The following is a 17,312-nucleotide window of genomic DNA, read 5'->3' as shown; positions in this document are numbered from 1 at the left end:
TGTCCACACCCCACACCCCCCTCCCCTTTTTTTTTTTTCTTTTTTTTACTGGACTTTATTTTTATACCCATCCACCATTCAGGGAATTCCTCAAGCTGTACTTCCCCCATTACCAAAGAGGCCTGCGCTTGAAAAAACCAATGGTGCCACTGCAGTCTTTAACACTGGTATTTTCCAATACCAGCAAGCTCTTGCCAACATGCAGTTACAGCAGCATACAGCCTTTCTCCCACCAGGTAAGTGCTTCTCATTTGTCTTTTTCTGGGGAGGGAGAAGGGGGAATTCTGAAAAAAAGACACTAGGAAATAACCGTTTGTTCCTGCCAGCAAATGCGTAGAGGTATTTGTGTGGTGGCTGCTGGTGCCGGGGCGGCTGCTGCCAGGTGTAGGCAGCCTCTCTCCAGGCTGAGACACTGCCGTGCCTGGCGAGCCGTGGGCAGAGGAGGTGCTGACTGCAGGAAGGCTGGCTTCTCTCTGCTTCTCTTGGAAGCTGGGTGGGTGTTTTCCAGTCTAATATAAAAATCAGTGTCCTGCTCTGTCATCCCAAATCAGAATTTGAAATCTCCTCTCTCGTTCCTCTTTCCCTTGATTAACTTCTCTTCATTGCACATCTCTTAAGTTGTTGTATTTGTTTCTCTTTGCTGTAAGACCCCTTTGCCTTCATGTGCTTAGCAACAGTTGTTCTGAGTCACACACTTGAAGGTTTTGATTTTAATTATGGTGCAGTGATCATAAAAGGCATAGGCAGGCAGTCTCACAGATAGGCTAATCATGAACCTACACAAGAAATCAAGGTTCAGGCCTCTACCACTAAAGCCTCGGGGGTGATTTTGGTCAAAGCAGAACCGACGTGCACTTGCTTTTATTCATGGGTGATCAAATCTGCACTTGTCCTAGTGTAATTGCTGAAGAATTGATGCCTGTACTATTTACATAAGCAGAAATCCCTCTGAAGAAAATGGGTCTTAAAGTTGGAATATTTGTTTTGGTTCTGCAAACAGCACTTCATGAAAAATTCTATATCTAGTATGTCATGTGAAGTTATGCCTATATTAACACAGCTGAGTTAGCGTTTTTACATGTGAACCAGCACTGTCATTCTAGGAGGTAAGTGATGAAACGCAGAGGGCATCTGGTAGATCTATACTCAAAATATTGGAAAGAGTCTGTGAGGATGGCCCTTCGTAATCCTGACTAGCTGAGGGGAGGGGAGAAAAGAAAATACAACTATTCAATCCTTACCAAAGAAACTTAAGTATTTTGTCCTAAACAGTTTTGGCAGTTCCCAGGAATTCGGTATAATGCCTTTTACCATTCTTTCTTGATGGTACAATCTGGCATACAACCAACATCTATAATTTAAATGGCACAAAAATTAGTTGCTTGATGTAGTACATTGTAATAACTTATTTAGGTTCCAAAAATGCATTGCAACCACTAAGACATATTAGTAAAAGCTTGTTGCAAAGCTTGTTGGAGTCAATAGAAAGACTCTGGTTGAGTAAGCTTTAGGTCAGGTCTCTAGCCCACATACTAAAATTCATATAAAAATGCTTGTGCAATCACAGTCCTTCCTGTAGATATTAAACAATTTCACAGATTTGTTTTGGCAAAGCATAACTGATGTAGTCAGTAAACCACGCAATTTTCCAGCTTCCATTAAATCAGCAAGGGCTGGATGATTTCTAGAAGTACTTCAGCTGCTTAGAATCACGCCGTTTGAACTTAGAAGCTGGGGTTATGGTTTGTGTGCATCAGACCTCATTTGCACTACATCATTGACCGGGATCTTTCACGCTGGCACTTACACGCAACGTACCTCAGCTCTTCCTCTAGCAAATCTATACTGAAACCTACAGGAGTTTGCGCAGTGGTTCTTGATGCTTCATTTGACCTTTCTTGACCACTGAAGTTTAGTGTATGTTAAACAAGAAGAGTAAAGGATTTTTTAGCATGAGCTACTATAAATTCTCTTTTTATATTTTTCAGATAGCATCAGTTTGAGCTTTCCACTAATCCAGTACTTTTCTGAAAGTTTGAAAATTTTACTTGCCACCTTGCCCTTCTTAGTTTTCCCCACTTAAAATTAACTAGCATCAGTCCTGTTTGTGCATAGTCATCTGGAAATAGAGTTTCTCCATCAGTCCCTAAGAACCGACGGGAGAGCACAGAGTGTGGGTGCCCTCAGCTCCACTGCCATGGAGCAGAGGTAGGTTAATTCAGTGGGGTCTGAATTAAAGTGACATTTTTCAGGTTCAGACACCCAAAGTGTAATTACTCATATGCATTCTTAGTTGCTTCAGCTGCAATTTATGAAAATGCAGCAGGTCTGGAGGGCAGGACACTTGCAGAACCTACACAGTACAGGTGTGTACCCCTATGGAGGATCTTCAGGACCCTCCTCTCTGCAGAGCACTTCATTCTTGATGTTTCACCCTTGAGAGTTTTCCACTCATGTTCCAGACAAACCCAGATACCTCTTCTAAATTGTAAGGCTTAATTCTGGCTGCCTGCATGCAAGGGCATGTGAAAGCAAATAAAGGGATCGTCCGTGCCAGGGGATGGACACTGGGACTCCAGCACACTTTTAAGTGATTAAATGCTGTTAGATACTCATCTCACCACTCTCAAATAAAGCTCCCTCTTTGCACGGCTACCCTTTTGAGGTCTTCCTGAAACCTTGGCTGCTGGAAGCTGTGCCCAGACTGAGAGGGGAGTGTAAAAGGTGTTGCAAGAAAGAACTGGGAACACTTGTGGTGTTGGCTAGTTGAAATAAGTGGAGTTAGTCTGCCGAATGAGGAGGCTCTGCACAACTTAATAGATGTTCACAGCTATTTTGGTACTTCAGTCCTGGCTGCCGACTCTTGACGCCTTGGCAGACACGCAGGCAAACGTTTCACTGTGGGGCTGTGAACTTGCAGAGCACCGGTTACTTGGCATTCACTACTTCTGCACATGCTCTTTGTCCTGCAGTAACTGTGAGCTGGCTGGGGGTATGCTTGTACATGCAGATAGAGAGCTCCTGTCTGCAACTAGATGAAATTCATGCCCTGGTGCTTATTACCATCCTGTGCCTCAGCTCACTGTCTCCTCAGTTGTGCTGATACAGCTGTTCCTGGCCTGTGCGTGTAAACCGGGTGACCAGACGGTCTTTGAGAAAGGTAATCCTCCAGAAGAAAGGGGTCAGGTTTACAGGATACTCCCAGGAGCTGTTGTCCTGATGCACGTGCAAGCGGCAGAATTGCAGCAGGGCAGCTGAACCACGTAGCTAGCAGTGGCAAGGCTTCAGCCACCTCTGCCGTTAAGTTAACGCATTGCATATTTATTTAGTTACTGCAGCTTCAATTCCAGAGAACTTACTTGCTCATTTTTACGACTCAGTCAGTGCACAGGTGCTTTCCTAAAGTGATATCGGTGTAAGCACCTTCCTCCATGGGGCTTCTGGGTCTGTGTAAAAACACTGCTCTCCTCCAGAATGTTAGGGAGGGAAAGATCAGGCACAGCTGTTCACCTTGACAGGAGTGCTTATGCTGTCTATGGTGATATTTTTAATTAGGATTTAGTAGACTGGACAGAATAAATAGACTGAGGGGAATAATACGAGGGAGAGAAGAGAAAAAAATGCTTAAAACACCAGTAAACCTAGAATATTTATAAAAATAGCTTTATTCCACTGCAGAAATAATCTGGTTGTGAAGTTATGATCAGTTAACTGAGCACATCCTTGAATTAAAATTCTGCCTTGTGCTGAAAAGCTAGGGAACATTTGAAACTGCACATTTATTATTCATGCATTCTCATTAGTCAGTCAAAGCTTCTGAAGTCAAGATGAATATTAAGGTCATAGCAAAAATGATTTTTATTACTGGTAAGAGGGTCATACAGCATTACATCTTCATATTTGCAAGTTATTGCACCCTAGCTAGTATTTTCATTTCCGCCTTATGTTCATTCGCTTCGATTCCCTTTCAAAACTGTGTGCGCTGGTTATAATGTTAATGATGATAACTCAGACTAAAATTTTGAGCTGAAAAGCTTTACAGTGATATTTCAGAGTCATTATGAAAATCTAACTCGTCTTTAACATGTAGACCTAATTATGCATGGAATGATGTAATATTCCAGATCTAATGAAGTATGTGCAACCTTATAAATAGGGCACTTCTACAGAGAGACAGAACTCAAAGGTCCTTCTGTGTAACCTCATTAATACCACAGAGATGTCATAAGAGGGACCGAGAAAGCAGTTTTACTTACTGTTTGCACTTTATAGCCAAATTCTGCTCCATTTTTTAATCTTGCAAGTGGTCCCATTGACTTCATCCATGATTCGTGCATGGGAAGTCAGAAAAGCTGCCCTTCTTTTATTTAACCTTTCTTTGTGAATATTTTCAGTCTCTTCCATGACACAGAAATAGAAGAGTAATTAGGAAACATGACTATGCCCTTTTCTTTGTAGCCTTGCAGATACAGTGATGACAGAGAATAACCTTGTCCCCAGCAGTAATTATACTGACTGACTTTTTCCCTGCTTAGTTAAATGCTCTGGAGATTGTGCAAGCCACTACAGTGCTTGGCACCAGCTAAAACAATTTCCTGTCCCCCTTGTTACGGTCACGTAATGTCAAGGAAGCAGCATTGCCGTGGCTCCCACTGGCAGTCTTCTAGAATACATTTCCATTTCCACTCCAATCTCTGTTCCCAGATTTCAGAGTTTATTTCAGTTTCTGCTGTGTCAGGCAAAATTAGCGGTGTTAATAAATGTTATTTGTTAAATAAAAAAGTAAATCATTTATTAAAAATTTATATTCTGAAATATCAGTATATCTTTATCATATGGGAAGCAAAAATAGAAGATTCTGAGTTCAGTCTGGTGGAAGGCATTTTGCTATGTAAAGTAAACAGAATTACCAACTTAGTGATAGTTAAAAAATGATACCATAATGTTCCTAAAAACACCATACTGCTGTTGGCTTTCTAGTTGCAGGGCAGAATTCACCAGGTGCTGTCACTTCAATTATTTTTGTGTAGCCTAAAGAGAGTTGCAGGTTGTGAGCCCAGACACCAGCCGCTTAAAATACGTCCAATAATGTAGAAAAAATTGCTGAACAATTATTCTTAGGTGCTGCCATGAGCTGCATGGGAAACTTTAACTATTCAGTCACTCCTCTGACCTGCATATTAAGCAAACAGACCAGAGGAGAGTCAGGATCACTTCCACTTCACCGGCAGCTCACAGGGCTTGTACAGATATGACAAACGTACTGCATGCCAAATTCACCTGGGTTTTGCCTATGTATTACCTAAATATTGGAGCAGTCAGACTGCGACTAATGAAACAGTATAGATCAAGTCATCGCTCTGCGAGGAATCATCGCTCCAGCCCATCCAAGAAGGGCCCTAGCTGAAAAGGCTGCTCTAGCAGGAGGGGAGAGCCTCGCTTGCCTCCTCTCGCTGTCTGTCTTACCCGGACAGAATAAGCCTTACGCTGTGCTTCCCAAGCAGCTGCAGGGAGAGGGCACAACAGTGCTAGTCCCTTGCTCTGGCTACTCCGTGTGTCCTGGTGTCCTAGCAGGGGTGGACCTCAGGTATCTGTAGGCAGGTGCAACTTTAAAGTATTTTAATCTGAGGAAACCAGGGTAAAAACCATTACAAAGCTTATGTCAAAAGGCAAAAAGATTTAAGACTAAAAGAGTTTTAAAATAAAGCTAAAGAAACTTTTCCTAGCCATGCTAATATTCCATGGTGCTACAAAGGCAAACACGATATACCAGCACACAGTTCAATCAGCTCTTTCCCCTTCACTGAAGACTAGTTCTAATGGATCACTGTGCTATTGTATGGTTTGATTGTGCTGACAGTTACATGCCACTGTTCCCATAATAACAATTTTTCTTCTTTGTTCAAATGAAATTTTCTAATTACACGTGTGATGGGTTGTTTTAATTCTTTTCCCTTTCCAAATCCACCTTCCTGTTGCAATGCATGATGGGCAGGCTCAATATTGTGCATGACACCCGCTACAAGTGTTGGTAGGTGCCAGCTTTGTTTCTTGATTATCTTAAACCTGTGGTGCAGCTCACAGACCCTCAAAATCCACTGCTAGATTTTAACTTACAGCTCTTGTGCCAATCCATCTCCCTTAGCCTCCTGCACTAACACCTGTCAATTAAATGCAATTGTTTTATTTAATTGACATGGACACATAGACATTGTTAATTTTGTATAGCAGTTGTTTGAATTGCACATTGTTCCTTGGTGGATTTTGATTGGACTATGAGTTCCAGTGTTTAGAAACTATCTTGTGTTAAATAAAGACTGTATCTTACTATAGCCACATAGACGTATACTGTCCTTCAACAAGATTAATTTTTGTTTGCAGTAAATGTCTGGGTTGAATTCTTAAAAGACAAAAATTTGTAAATATAAGGGCATTTAAAAATTCTTCTGTTGATTTTTGTATTGAAATGGTTAAGCTTGTTTGTGTCAATTTTCTTGATTTGATGGTAACAAGCATTTTCCCCTTTTTTTCTCTTTCATTTCCCTCCCCTCTTTCTCCCTGGAATGTTGTCCTGCTTTGCACTGTGATTGCATGTCACGCGCTGGCAATGATGTCTCGGGCTTTTTGCTGTGATAAATACCATGCTCAATTATCCTACCACATGTCGCTCTGGTTCCCATACTGCTACACTCTTCTGTATGTTTGCTTATATGATTTTCCTTCCGAAAGTTCCCATGGTGCACGGTGCTACGCCAGCCACTGTGTCTGCAGCAACAACATCTGCCACAAGTGTTCCCTTCGCTGCAACAGCCACAGCCAACCAGGTTTGCTAATTTACAGCTTTGTTCCTTACAGACAACTTGAAATTGGTGCTTTTAATGAGCATGGGGGTTTTGATTTTACCTCTTGTTGGCCTACACATTCTCTCCAAGACCTGCAGCGCAGCTTAATAAGCCTTTTTCCATGCTCAAAAGGTGCTGCAGTTCCATTTCTGATGCTAAAAATAATTGATAATAGAGTTTCTGACTCAGTCTTAACATTTATGGGCTGTGCTGCTTATTTCTGCTCTCAGAGATGTAAAGAGAAAGGGATAATACACGGAACCCATTATTTATTTCTATTTCTGTGAAGCTGACAGTTCCTTTTAGTGCAGAACTCCAGTGAAAGCCAATAAAACCTTTGTGCAAAGGGGTTGCAGGATCAGAATTTTAACAGTCGGAATTGAGCAGTCTGAACATGTTCTGACTCTTCCTCTTCCAAGAGCAAAACAAAAACGTTTGAGCATGGGCCACACAGAAACTTCTTTCAAACCTTTGTTTCAGCTTGTGATTCTGCTAGGAAAGGGCCGATTACTTGTTGCAGTAGACAGATGTCAGTTAAGAAAATGTCTGTTAGAGTCTGGTTTTATTTCTAAATAGCTACCCCGATTGTTGCCATGTTTGGATGTATTTCAGGAATAAAAGAATAATGCTGTACTAAATAAGTGATTAAAAGTCCTCCCCAAAAAGCCAAAAACTGTGCTGCAAAGATGAGTACCAGGGGCCAGAGGAGCTGCACCTGAGAACAGAACGTGGCCTGTTGTTTTCATCTAGCTGGGTTGTCAAAAATGCAGATTTCTGTAGTACATCTGGCTGAAAGTGCAACATTAAAAACTTTTAAAAGACCCTCTTCTTTCTCTTATAAAAACAATGATTTGTTGAGATTTACTAGGAAGTTAGAATTGCCTTACGTCATGAAACGATCAGTTCTGGTCTAATATTGTTGTGGTTTAACCCAGCAGGCAGCTAAACACCACACAGCCGTTTGCTCACTCCCCCCCCCCCCCCCCCCCCCCCCCCGTGGGATGGGGGAGAGAATTGGGGAAACAAAAATTAAGATTTGTGGGTTGAGATAAAGACAGTTTAATAGGACAGAAAAGGAAGGGAAAATAATAATAATAATAATAATGATGATGTATTACTCTCGACTCAGTGGGAATCATACATATGCCTTTTAGAAAAGGGAACTAAAGATTTTCTTCAGCATTTTGCAGATGTGGTTCTGTATGTGAAATTAATTCTGAGGATAAATGTCAGTTTTTAAGGCAGGCTCACCTGGCATACTCGGCTCCCTAATTCATTAGAGCTAACCCCTTAAACAATTTCAAAATCCTATCATAAAGTTGTCAGGTTTGCGGCTGCAGTTGGGCGTTAAGCAGCAATACCTGTGCCCGTGCCCTGCTGCACCTGCACCTCTGTGCTTGGGGTGGATGGCGCCAGCTCCTGCAGAGCCAGGAGCCCCTGGCCTTGCTGCAGTGTGCTGGGCGCTGCGCTGCCGCTGAGGGTACCAAGTGCTTCAGGCTCTCGCAGGATTAAGTCCAGAGTCTTTGGCTTTGAGCCTTTCCACCTTTGCCTATTGAGCACTACCATTTTGTACTACGCCCAGCTGTACGTTCTTTGTTAACCTGTCTGCTTACTGATCTCTCAAAAATATTATTCCAAAAATGACGCTGTTGCAGGGATACATAGGCGTGCGCATCCCGAGTCTCAAAAGGGACCTGGATATTTTACAATTCCAAAAAATACTTAGGTTAGTCTGCTTAGCAAGTAGCACTTTCTACTCTTCAGAAGTGTTTGCTGAGTGACCATGTCACTGATGGATTTAAACCAGCATAAGAATTACTTTGTATTTTGAAAAGCTAGTTTATAGGTATGACTACCTCTGCATACATGTCACCTAAGCAAGCAACCACCTGTATGCCCAAAGTTTCTTAATATTGTAATTTATTGCACCATACAATTAATTTAAGCGTCTCTATATCCTCTGTAAGTCCAGAGAGTTGTGAGAACAAGCCACAGAAAAACAACATTATTTTTTAAAATAATCTCTCTGTCTAAATAACCATGCACTTTCCCAAATAGATTACAGGGAAACTTTCTGTTGTAGAATCTGATCATTTCATGCATATCCTCCCTGGAGCCTCATAACACACTTAGTAAAGTACTGCAGCCAAACCTCAATATATACATATATAACAAATATATGTATATACTATGTGAGCAATGCTGAAATTATTTAATGCCACACGATGCAATGTGCATGCATGCCAAAAGTCTTAAGATCTGGCCCTTCATCTTCACTGACCGGTGTTGAAGGTCCTTGGTATGTTCCGACAGCACTATCCCTGATGCTTCTACACAGTTGGGTGCAACAGCCTGTCCTGCAGCAGTAGAAAACAATGGTATGAGAAGCTTCATTACACTTGAAGCACATTTCTGTACAAGTTGGCAATGTTGTAGAGTTGTGTGGAGTTGTTAGGGGAGGAGAGGGCACAAGGGGTGGAACAACCAACACCAAGTCGTGTAAACGATTTAGTTAAGAGGAAACCTCCCCATTCCCTTTCTTGTGCGGATTAACAGGTCAGCCTTAGTATCCACTAGGAAAAAGAGTCTTTTCAAGTGCAACAGCCATTTGTGATGCTACAAATCAATTTTGTGTTGTATGCCCCAGCATGTTTCCCTGTACGTGGGCGCATCTATTTGCTCCTTCCAGCCAGACTTCTGGTCCTGTCTGTAATGCAAAGTCGCTCACGGTTCCTCCAACACCTGCATGCTTTAGGGCTGTCCCTTCTCAAGGGCCTGACCTGCGAGGTCTGTTTGGGCTCGCTCCCACGGACTTCAGCCTGTGCACTGCACACAGAGGGCTGCACCGCTGGGACCCAAGGGTGGGATGTAGAATGTGTTTGTTATTTGTACTGTTGGTAATCTACTCTGTTTTTAATTTTTTTTTTTTTTTAAATGGGAAGCTGAGTTGATGGGCCACTTCAAGAGAGCCCCATAGTGAATTCTGTTTACGCAGACGAACATTTTGAGAATTGTTTCACTGCTTTGGGGAGTCTTAGCTTTTCAGCTGATCCACCGTGATGCCTGCAGCGGCTGTGGGAAGAGCAGGCAGCTCTTCTCGACAGTGGATTATCACCAGCTGTGAAAATCCAGCTCAGGGCATCTTAGGTTTGGCATTCAAAAACCAAGACGGTGAAAGCAGTGAACACTTCACAAAATCAGACTGAAACAAGGCCACTGTAGAATTTATCATTTTAAATGATACACTGAAAGTACAGAATTTTGTGTAGGCCAACAAAAAGGGCTATTTTCAATTACTGCACTGCATGACTTTTGTAGATTTTAACTTCTCTTATTTCCTAAACAACCAATAATATTTATTTATATTTGTCAAGTACTACTTAACACAGTGTTTTCCAGTTTTAAGTTGCTGTTGTAGCACTTCAGTTGACTTTAACTTATAGTTACAATATAAAATCCACCAACTCACAGCTGATCCTCACTTTTCCAAACTTATGTTCTATAGCAAAATGCTGTGTCTCTGGGTCAGCTCATTGTACATGTTATTAATTGTTTACATTTTTTACCTATAGATACCCATAATATCTGCCGAACATCTGACTAGCCACAAGTATGTTACACAGATGTAGACATTTTGTCATCAAACAGTAAGTTCCCAATGCATTGTTGCTTGCAGTTTTCTTACCTATATGCGTGCATAATTTGTCTTTTTCAGGGACAGAATGTTTTTATTTTCTCTCTAAGAAAACTAGTAAGATATGGGGGAAGAGGCTCTGAACTCCACCGACATGCCATTCTTCTCTGAGTGGAGATCCCACAGTTAGCAGTGACCACGTTAGCTAGTGTGTTGGACCAGTTGACGGTATTAGTTTGTACATATAGAAGGGACATATTATACGTATGGATAAACTTCTGAATAGCAAAATCAGAGAGTCTAAAGTTAGAATTTTACATTTTGTTTATAAAGGATGATGGCTCTAGCACTGATGTGAGCCAGGTCTAGGGGGGAAGTGGTTACGTTAAGCTGCCTTTAGAAAGAACTAATTTTAAATCTCCAAATTTGGAAAGCCAGCATCTCTAAAAGACAGGTTTAGTCATCTGCCCAGCTGAAGCCTGATTTCTCTTGAACGCAGGTTGTCAGATTACGATGCATTATGTATGGTATTTTCCTGGCATGGGTGATATGGCAAGGAGAGGTCCCACAGTGCAGGCGCAGTTCTTACCTCCGTTGTGTTGGTGTGAACGGCGATTGCAGATAGTGTATGTCAGCTTTTTGTACTGTAACCTTTCACCCCACAAAGTTTGAAATCTAGGTTTGTGTGCCTAAGCTTGAGAGATTTTTTCCCCTGTGTCTTTCTATGAGTAAACTGTAGTTTCCAGTCTGTCACTAAATTACCTGTTGTCATTAAGACCACCCGCAGCACATCACCTCCCCTAGGATAGCTTGTCATTTGTATTACCTTTCTCTCCGTTGCACTCCATTTTTGCTGTGTTTTTTATTGAATGGCTCAGCCATAATGGAATTATTACTTAGGGTGAGGATTAACTGATTTGCCACAGTGGGTTTATAATAACAGTTATTCCTTTCAGCTGAGCACAAACATTTTTACACTGCTTAAGTGACTCAGGTGGGATGCCTCTAGTCTGCAGCCTAAGTTCGCTACCAGGCTTCCCTCCGCAGTCAGCTGGGTCTGGGGTGTCCCCATTTTAGAGACCGTCCAGAGGTGGAGGAGGAATCACTCTCTAGAGGTGTGATAGGCAATAGAGACCAGAGAAATAGCTACACTAGATGAGCAGTTAAGTAAGAAAAATTACCTTGGGAACATAGGGCCCAGATTTCTAAGGATGTTTAGGTGCCTCTCAGATATTGGTTGGGCTCCCAGGTTTTACAGGGCAGCGGCAACAGGCCCTGGGAAGAGAGAGGCGCCCAGGGCTGCTGGGCAGTGCTCACCCAGCACTTTGTGGGGAGCTGCCTCCCAGGGTCTGGGCTCTGGGGTCTGGAAACTGTCCCCCAAATTCTGATCCCACGGCTGGGGTCTCGGGAACAGCAGGAGGCCAGTGTATCGTGCACTTCTGTTGCTGCAGAATTCAGGTGTAAAGTGAACCTCTGCTGCAAGAACGTTACTGAAGGGAAATCCCGCGGGTTTGGGTGCAAGCTTCCCCGATACTCGGTGGCAGATTTCCCTGTTGCAAATGCAAAGTTTGGGCTGATGTGGTGCTAACGAGAAGTTATGACTGCGTTGAAAATGCTTTATCTTTTTTCCTTTCTAGATCATAACTAAAGAGAAAAGGACAGTGTGTTTGGGTTGAGAAGAGGACGAGCTCATTAGCCATAATGTATATACCGTCAAGCAACACTCGGAAACTCCCTCAGCAGTAAGACATCCACACATTGCATGTTAACGAGATGAAACAAGAACTTGGAAATCCACTGCACACTGTTGCCTATATACTTTGTACATTTAATTGATATTTGTGCTGAGGTGATCTTATTGTCTAAAAACTACAACATGGTCTATCTTTTCTAGCACAGAAGTATGCATATGGATTTGAATATGCATATGTAGTCTATTTCCTACATAATCATGTATGTCACCTTGAAAAGACAGACAATGATGTAACCATAAATCTATTATGTATTGGTACGTCTGTAGACCAAGATATAATTTTTTAAAGTAAGTTTATTTCTTTCAAGGTTTACAAATAACAAAGGTGCACCTTGTATTTAAAATTGCCATTATAGATGAGAGCGTGCATGCACAGTAATTTTTGTTTAAGAGTAATATTTTTAATGTAATAGATTGTAAGAAGTGGTAAGAGAGGTATCTGACAGAGATGAATGTGCCAAGCAAAACCACAACTGTGTATATTTTAAAGCACATCAATGGCTTTAAATACCATGTTGTTAAGGATTCTCATGAAGTGCCATAGACTGTACATCCGATTAGAGTATTATTTCTGCAGTGTTATTTTCAGAACCACATTTTCACTTACTTTATTAGTACTAATCAGTCAAAGGGCACCATTCTGTTTCAAACCAAAGCTGTCTCAGAAATGGCCAACTATTCCTTACAGTAACAGTAGACAGCACAAGAAAGATACTCTAGCCGTACAAATTAACCCATACTGGACATATATATAAACTATTTTAAGGCATTGTAGTGTAATATTTATGCATATTTTACTGTATAACATGATATACGAAAGGGAAAAGCCATTTCTGAGACACAGTAACAAACATTTGAGGAACTTTTGCTTCTATTTATAGCCTCTGTCGAAAGTCAAAAGGACTATAAATGTTTTGCAGAGATGGGTTTCACTTTTACTTCATCAAAGTCACGCTTTACATGGTGACTCTAAACAAAGACGAAAGAAGCACTGACATCAGATGCATGACAAACCAAAATATGAAAAAATGGAGATGTTAATTAGTGTAGAAATTGGGTGGGTTAAATACTTGGGTGAGTTTTATATGTGAATTTTTTTGTTCAGATTAACTGCTTATAGCCTTAGAAAGCCTTTACAAAATAAAAACAAAAAAATAGATGTGCATTCAAGTTTTAAGAATGGATTCATCCAAAGGAATTCCTTTTTGTGGTTTGGATGTTGCAGCTAGTAAAGGATATTTTTGCTCTGTTCAGCAAAGTGCTGAAGTGGGGGCCAGGTCACTGGTAGCGTAGCGTGGAGTGGAAGAAGCGCGAGTTCGGTTGTAGAACTCTCCATACTTCCAAGTTTACTGCGAGTTTTTATGCTTGAGAGAGATGCTTTATAGTATAAGAATGATGTGTTGATTTTACTGATTGTACTGTACATCTATTAAAGCCTTAGATTATTACATTACGGGTTAAAACCCATACCAATGTAATTTCAATCGTGTTAAGAAAGTATAGGTGACTTCACATGTTATTGTAGTTACTTAACATTATAGAATATTACTTATTTTTTTCTTGTTAAAAGTGTAGTTTTTATTTCTTACATTTATTAGATTGTTTTCATTTTCTATTACCAGTTGAATACCATTTCAGTTTATAGAATTTTGTTTTATTAGAGTTTACTGATGACTTTTTCAAAATACAAAAAAAAGTAGTGTTCTTCATAACATACTCAGTTTTGAATTTACATGTAGTGTCATATGAGTATTCGTATTATTGTTAACTAAATGATTTATATTTTACTGATTTAATATTACAATGTAAGAATGTCAGTCATTGTTAGTTCTTGTCTAGTTTTCATTAAAAGAACAAAGATCTTTTATATGGATATCTTATAATTATATAATCATTGCTAAGTAAGAAGTTAAGTTGTTGCTATCGCAACAATCCTGGCAGACAATTGAGTAATATTTTGATGATTTATTTTGTTTGTAATTAGTTATTATGAGAAAATCTAGTTCCTAGATATTAGAATAAAATTTATTTTCTACTGTATCCATTTCAAATGTTAAAATATTGTTTAAATATTTTTTGAAATCCCTGAATATCAGGCCTTGTTATAAATAAGCTGCATAATCAATAGATCAAGGGACTTTTTGTTGATAATCCAAATACTCAAAGTTTACGTAACAAGAATTATAGTGTGTGTGTGCAAACTCTTGAGGGTTGATTATGCTGCAGTTTAGCATGTGGGAACGTATAGAGAGAAGGTTGACTTTTTGCACTTCTGTATATAGTCAAAAAAGAGAGAAACCTGTATAATAGTAAGATCTTATTTTGAATAAAAATGTCTATAATTACAAGGAGTTTTGTTAAGGCTAATAAAATGACAGGCTGAACAAAATTGCTTGCAAAAGTGGCACAGAGTTAGCACTCCATACCCCTTCAAAAAAGTTGCTTTGCTTTATGTGGACAGCTTGTAGTTTGCCAGGATTTTTTCAGCTGGAAAGATAGGCCATCCTTCCAAGATCTCATGACTGACAAAAGCTCCACTGGTTCAAATCTGCCTGAAAATCATTAATAAAAAAAAAAAAGGAAAAAAAAAAAAGGAAAAAAAAGCAGGTACTTCAAACCATCAAGGTGAAATCATGGATCAAATATTCCGTACATTATTCAAAACCTACTGCATGTTTAAAGTATCAAAAAACTATATTAAAGATATATGCTATTCAAACCAGTTTCTGACAATTTCAGTGGTTTATTGTTCACAAAAAAGATTCTTCAAAACAAATACTGACTTTCACAAAAGAGTTAAATCATGAACAGGCAAACCAAACAGCACACCGTAGCTGTAGTTGTTATGTGATTATTTTTTATTGCTGTAGTGGTCCTGTTCTTTTAGCAGGTGAAAAAAAAAACCCTGGGAGATTTTACCATTTTAATGGAAAGCGTTCAAGAAACCTTGTCATTATATATGCCAAAGCTGGAAAGAGAAAGTGATTAGGCCATTACTTTTGTCTGATCTCTCCAGTACTCACACTGAATAATTAATGAAGTTGCACTTATTTGCAACCCCGCAACTTTTCATCTGCTGAAAGGACAGATGTGCTTGGTTTTACTATTATGTAATCACAGACTTACTTTTTGCTTGTAGTTGCTCCAAATTATGTACTCTGTCCTGGGCTGCAATTTGTTTTTATGCTTATTTTATTATTACTGCTATAGTTGACCTTGCTGTATGGAAAAAATAAAGTGAATTTGCCCTAATAAAATTCTCTTTCTTAATTATGTTTTTCTATATCTATCAGGTTAAAAATTGCACCGCTTTCTTTTGTACGCATTTTTCATTTTATCTGCATGTTTGTTTGACTGAAGGGATATAATTTATTTGTGGGGAAAAACCTATATGCCGGTATTGGGGGTTTTTTTCTTCAACGGTGCATAGTATGTTAAATATACAGGATATATATTAAGAATGCTAAGTATACACGCTATTATTGTTAAATCCAAAGGATACATATAAAGCAACAGGATACCATAGAGCCAGACCAAGCTGTTATTACCCTCTTGTGGCTATACTTCCAAGATACGGGTAAAAAAAAGGCACCCTCAACATCTGCCTGCCCCCGGTTTTAGTGCCCACAGCAGGCAAATGGGGGTGCAGCGAGGCGGCGACTGATGTTAGAGGGAGCCCCATTTCCACGCGTTACTGTCGCTTGATCAGTCTCGCACAAATCACTCTGATAATCAAAATTATTGACGAAAAAACCACAGGCTTAATTCGGAAAAGGAAACACGTCGGAACACTTGTTTTCCACGCGGGTTTCGGGTGTCTCCCGTGTTTGTTAGCGCAGCCTGAGAGACCTCACAGAAGAGCTCGCATTTCAAAGGCCGCTTTTATTTACTTCATTTCTCAGCTCAGCACATCAGGATGCCTCATTCCTATCTGCTGAACAGCCGGCTCGTTTGCATCAATACTGGCGATGACACCAGCATTTTAATTTGTCATTGCATTTAGCTGCCAAGTTAAAAAATAATGTGCCAAGCAGCGCGAATGTTCTAAATTAGCAAAAAACCACGACTGTGTTTTCCTCTCTAACCAATGAAGGCGGCCACGGAGGTTCCCACGGTTAATCGGGCAGCTCCGACAGCTGCTATCGGTTAGCGCTCCCGTGACCGAAGTCGGGCGGGCGGCTGCTCGGCGGCGCTGCCCCCGGGTCGCCAGCCCCGCGGGAGGTCGGTGTCACGCAGGACCTTCCGCCGCAGCCGGGTGGGGTCTGTCCCGTCGCACCCGGGCGGTGCCGGGGGGGGGTGGGCTCGGGCCGCAGCCGCCGGTAAGCGGGTACCGAGCAGCAGCTCTGCCCGCAGCGGGGCTCTCGCCGGAGAGCTGAGAGAAAATAAAACCGCTCAGGTGCTGAGGAGGGCCACGAGAAGGAGCTCCTGCCAAAGCGGCGCCGGCTGCCTGTGGCCCGGGAAGCCCGCGGCACCTCGCCAGCCGGGGCTGGGATGGTACCGGCTGCAGGAGCAGCGACAGCTCTAACAGTTCTGAAAACCAAATAAAAGAATTTTGTTCAAAGGGATCCACGTGTGTCTGCAGCTGAGATGCTTTCTGAAATGAGGAAGGGATTCTCAGCCTTCGGGGAAGGCGGAGCAGAAACCTGAAAAGGAGTTCTAATTGCCTTTGTGTGATTTGTGATGGGAACAGGGAATGGCTTCAGGAAGAAGGAAGCGGAATAATTCTCAGGGTCTCTTTGCATCCAGATACTAGCTGTAATAAAAAAAGCCTATTTCCTGCCCAAACAGAGCTGATCACGCCACTTGCTGTGGTCCCAGCAGTGGCATCACACGATGCCTCGGTGCCTCACGCTGGCTGCCAGCGCAGCCTTGGCACTGGGGAGAGGCGCTGGGTCGGGCACGGCTCTGCCCTCTGGCAGTGCCCAGGGAGACGCAGCAAGACATGGGGCTGGGGAGAGCAGCTTGGGCAGCCTGCACACCCACCGTGCCACCGCACTGTGCCGTGGGATGCAGCGACCTGTCACAGCATCAGCTCCTGTGGCCTCCGAGCCGCAGGGAAAGCAAGTTTGGAGAATTGCACAGG

General features: G+C 41.5%; 1 protein-coding gene across 19 annotated transcripts in view; it reads left to right on the top strand.

Annotated features, from left to right (window-relative positions):
- MBNL1 (muscleblind like splicing regulator 1) overlaps positions 1-15,499 on the top strand; it is a 110,868-nt gene extending 95,369 nt beyond the window's left edge. For 16 of the 19 annotated variants that reach the window (XM_076341521.1, XM_076341505.1, XM_076341520.1 and 13 more), the window contains 5 exons: positions 83-236; positions 5,996-6,031; positions 6,730-6,824; positions 10,415-10,489; positions 12,114-15,499. In XM_076341521.1, the coding sequence (XP_076197636.1) occupies positions 83-236; positions 5,996-6,031; positions 6,730-6,824; positions 10,415-10,471 (342 nt within the window). In that variant the 3' untranslated portion in view covers positions 10,472-10,489; positions 12,114-15,499. The remainder of the gene's footprint in view (positions 1-82; positions 237-5,995; positions 6,032-6,729; positions 6,825-10,414; positions 10,490-12,113) is intronic. The other 3 variants (XM_076341509.1, XM_076341511.1, XM_076341513.1) reach the window with 2 other exon arrangements.
- The last annotated feature ends 1,813 nt before the right edge of the window (positions 15,500-17,312 follow it).

The sequence above is a fragment of the Aptenodytes patagonicus genome, chromosome 6 (genome assembly GCF_965638725.1).
Source record: "Aptenodytes patagonicus chromosome 6, bAptPat1.pri.cur, whole genome shotgun sequence".
Classification (NCBI taxonomy): domain Eukaryota; kingdom Metazoa; phylum Chordata; class Aves; order Sphenisciformes; family Spheniscidae; genus Aptenodytes; species Aptenodytes patagonicus.
This window is presented reverse-complemented; position numbering and strand designations above follow the sequence as displayed.